Consider the following 1,922-nt stretch of genomic DNA (forward strand, 5'->3'; position numbering starts at 1 on the left):
ATACTTGGAAGCATCTGCCTCTATGGCACTGTCATTGCAGCTCGTGAGCTGAACGATGACTTGTCGATGGTGGTGAAGCATGAGAACTGGATGGCGCAGTATGGCCGTGTGTACAAGGACGCCACTGAGAAGGCGCGTCGGTTCGAGATTTTCAAAGCCAATGTCGGATTCATTGAAATGTTCAATGCCCAGAATCATAAGTTCTGGCTCGGCGTTAACCAGTTTGCTGATATCACCAATGATGAGTTCAAGACAACCAACACAAACAAGGGGTTCAAGGCAAACGCCATGCGAGTTCTTTCTACAGGATTCAGGTATGAGAATATGAGTTTTGATGTTGTTCCAGCGACGATGGACTGGAGAGCCAAGGGGGCTGTCACCCCTATCAAGGATCAAGGCCAGTGTGGTAAGTAAACAAAATATGTGTTGCACTACATATATGTGTTAATATTTTATAGGAAAACACTATAAGAAATTAACAACACAATTATTTCTAGGCTGCTGTTGGGCATTTTCTGCTGTTGCCGCGACAGAGGGCATTGTAAAACTGAAAACCGGCAAGTTAATCTCACTGTCAGAGCAAGAGTTGGTTGACTGTGATGTTCATGGTGAGGATCAAGGCTGCGAGGGAGGACTCATGGATGATGCCTTCAAATTCATTATCAAGAATGGAGGTCTTACCATGGAGTCCAGCTACCCATATACTGCAGCCGACGGCAAGTGCAAGGCTGGATCCAACAATGTTGCAACCATCACCGGCTATGAGGATGTTCCTGCCAATAACGAGGGTGCCCTTATGAAGGCGGTGGCAAACCAACCAGTGTCCGTAGCTGTGGACGGAGGCGACATGACATTCCAATTCTACTCTGGCGGGGTGATGACTGGCTCCTGCGGTACTGACTTGGACCATGGAATTGCAGCCATTGGATATGGAAAGACTAGTGATGGCACAAGTTATTGGTTGATGAAGAATTCATGGGGCACAACATGGGGTGAGAATGGGTACTTGAGAATGGAGAAGGACATTGCAGACAAGAAGGGCATGTGTGGTCTTGCCATGGAGCCTTCATACCCCACCAAATAGGAAGATCACCAAATGCCACCTAATCATGCATATGCACAATTCTCTAATAATTAAGGTCCCCATGTCCTATGTATAGTTCATATGTGTCTGTAAGTTGTGTACGATGATGTATCTTATGTCCATACATTGTTATACTTTGTAAATTAATACCATGTGTGATATATTATATAGTACGTGAAAATTTGATTAAGAATTATGTTGATATATATCCATGAAGCTTTGAAATGTCCAAAACATTTGGCTATGTCAAGAGTTAACTCTAAAGGGCATTTTCATATATATGATTTTTATGTCGGGTCTTTTCGGTATTTATTGGAATTTAATGTCTTAACTGAAAATTGGAGGCATCCTACGGGTGATTTGTATCATTAGATAATACTACATGCACTATTTCAATTGAACCAATCCCTTGCAACAAGATTTTGAGGAAACTCCAACTTCCCAAAATGGCCTAACGCATGACACCTTATGTTAAGGTGATAGGCGATGACAAAGGAGACATCATTATGTTATCATAAATATGCACATTGTGATATTTATTGAGATCGTAGGTTAATCTTTTATGTGTTTTTCCATGTATCTGATCAACTGAGACATTTATGGGTTCTTGTTTTATATACATTTAGGCATTCCGTTTCAACTTTTCGTATGAAATCAAGCTTACAGAATTCCTAGTTCTATAACAATCAAAATATGTATGCGAAGCACTTTTAGGACGAACAGATAATCATCTTCTTCCATTAATTAATTATAGGAAAGTATTTATCATGTGGAACGGTAATAATATACGTGGACATAATAAAGTGACAATTGCTATGAAAATAGTTTTATAGTTTCC

The 1,922-nt window shown here is 40.5% G+C and overlaps 1 protein-coding gene across 2 annotated transcripts in view; it reads left to right on the plus strand.

The window, feature by feature from the left end:
* Positions 1-1,084, plus strand: part of LOC119366993 (senescence-specific cysteine protease SAG39-like) — a 1,279-nt gene extending 195 nt beyond the window's left edge. Inside the window, exons 2-3 of one of the 2 annotated variants that reach the window (XM_037632640.1) lie at positions 29-406; positions 498-1,084. In XM_037632640.1, coding sequence (XP_037488537.1) covers positions 67-406; positions 498-1,084 — 927 coding nt within the window. In that variant the 5' untranslated portion in view covers positions 29-66. Of the gene's footprint in view, positions 407-497 lie in introns of both variants that reach the window. The other variant, XM_037632639.1, reaches the window with a different exon arrangement.
* The last annotated feature ends 838 nt before the right edge of the window (positions 1,085-1,922 follow it).

This window comes from Triticum dicoccoides, chromosome 2B, assembly GCF_002162155.2.
Source record: "Triticum dicoccoides isolate Atlit2015 ecotype Zavitan chromosome 2B, WEW_v2.0, whole genome shotgun sequence".
NCBI classification, from domain to species: Eukaryota; Viridiplantae; Streptophyta; class Magnoliopsida; order Poales; family Poaceae; genus Triticum; species Triticum dicoccoides.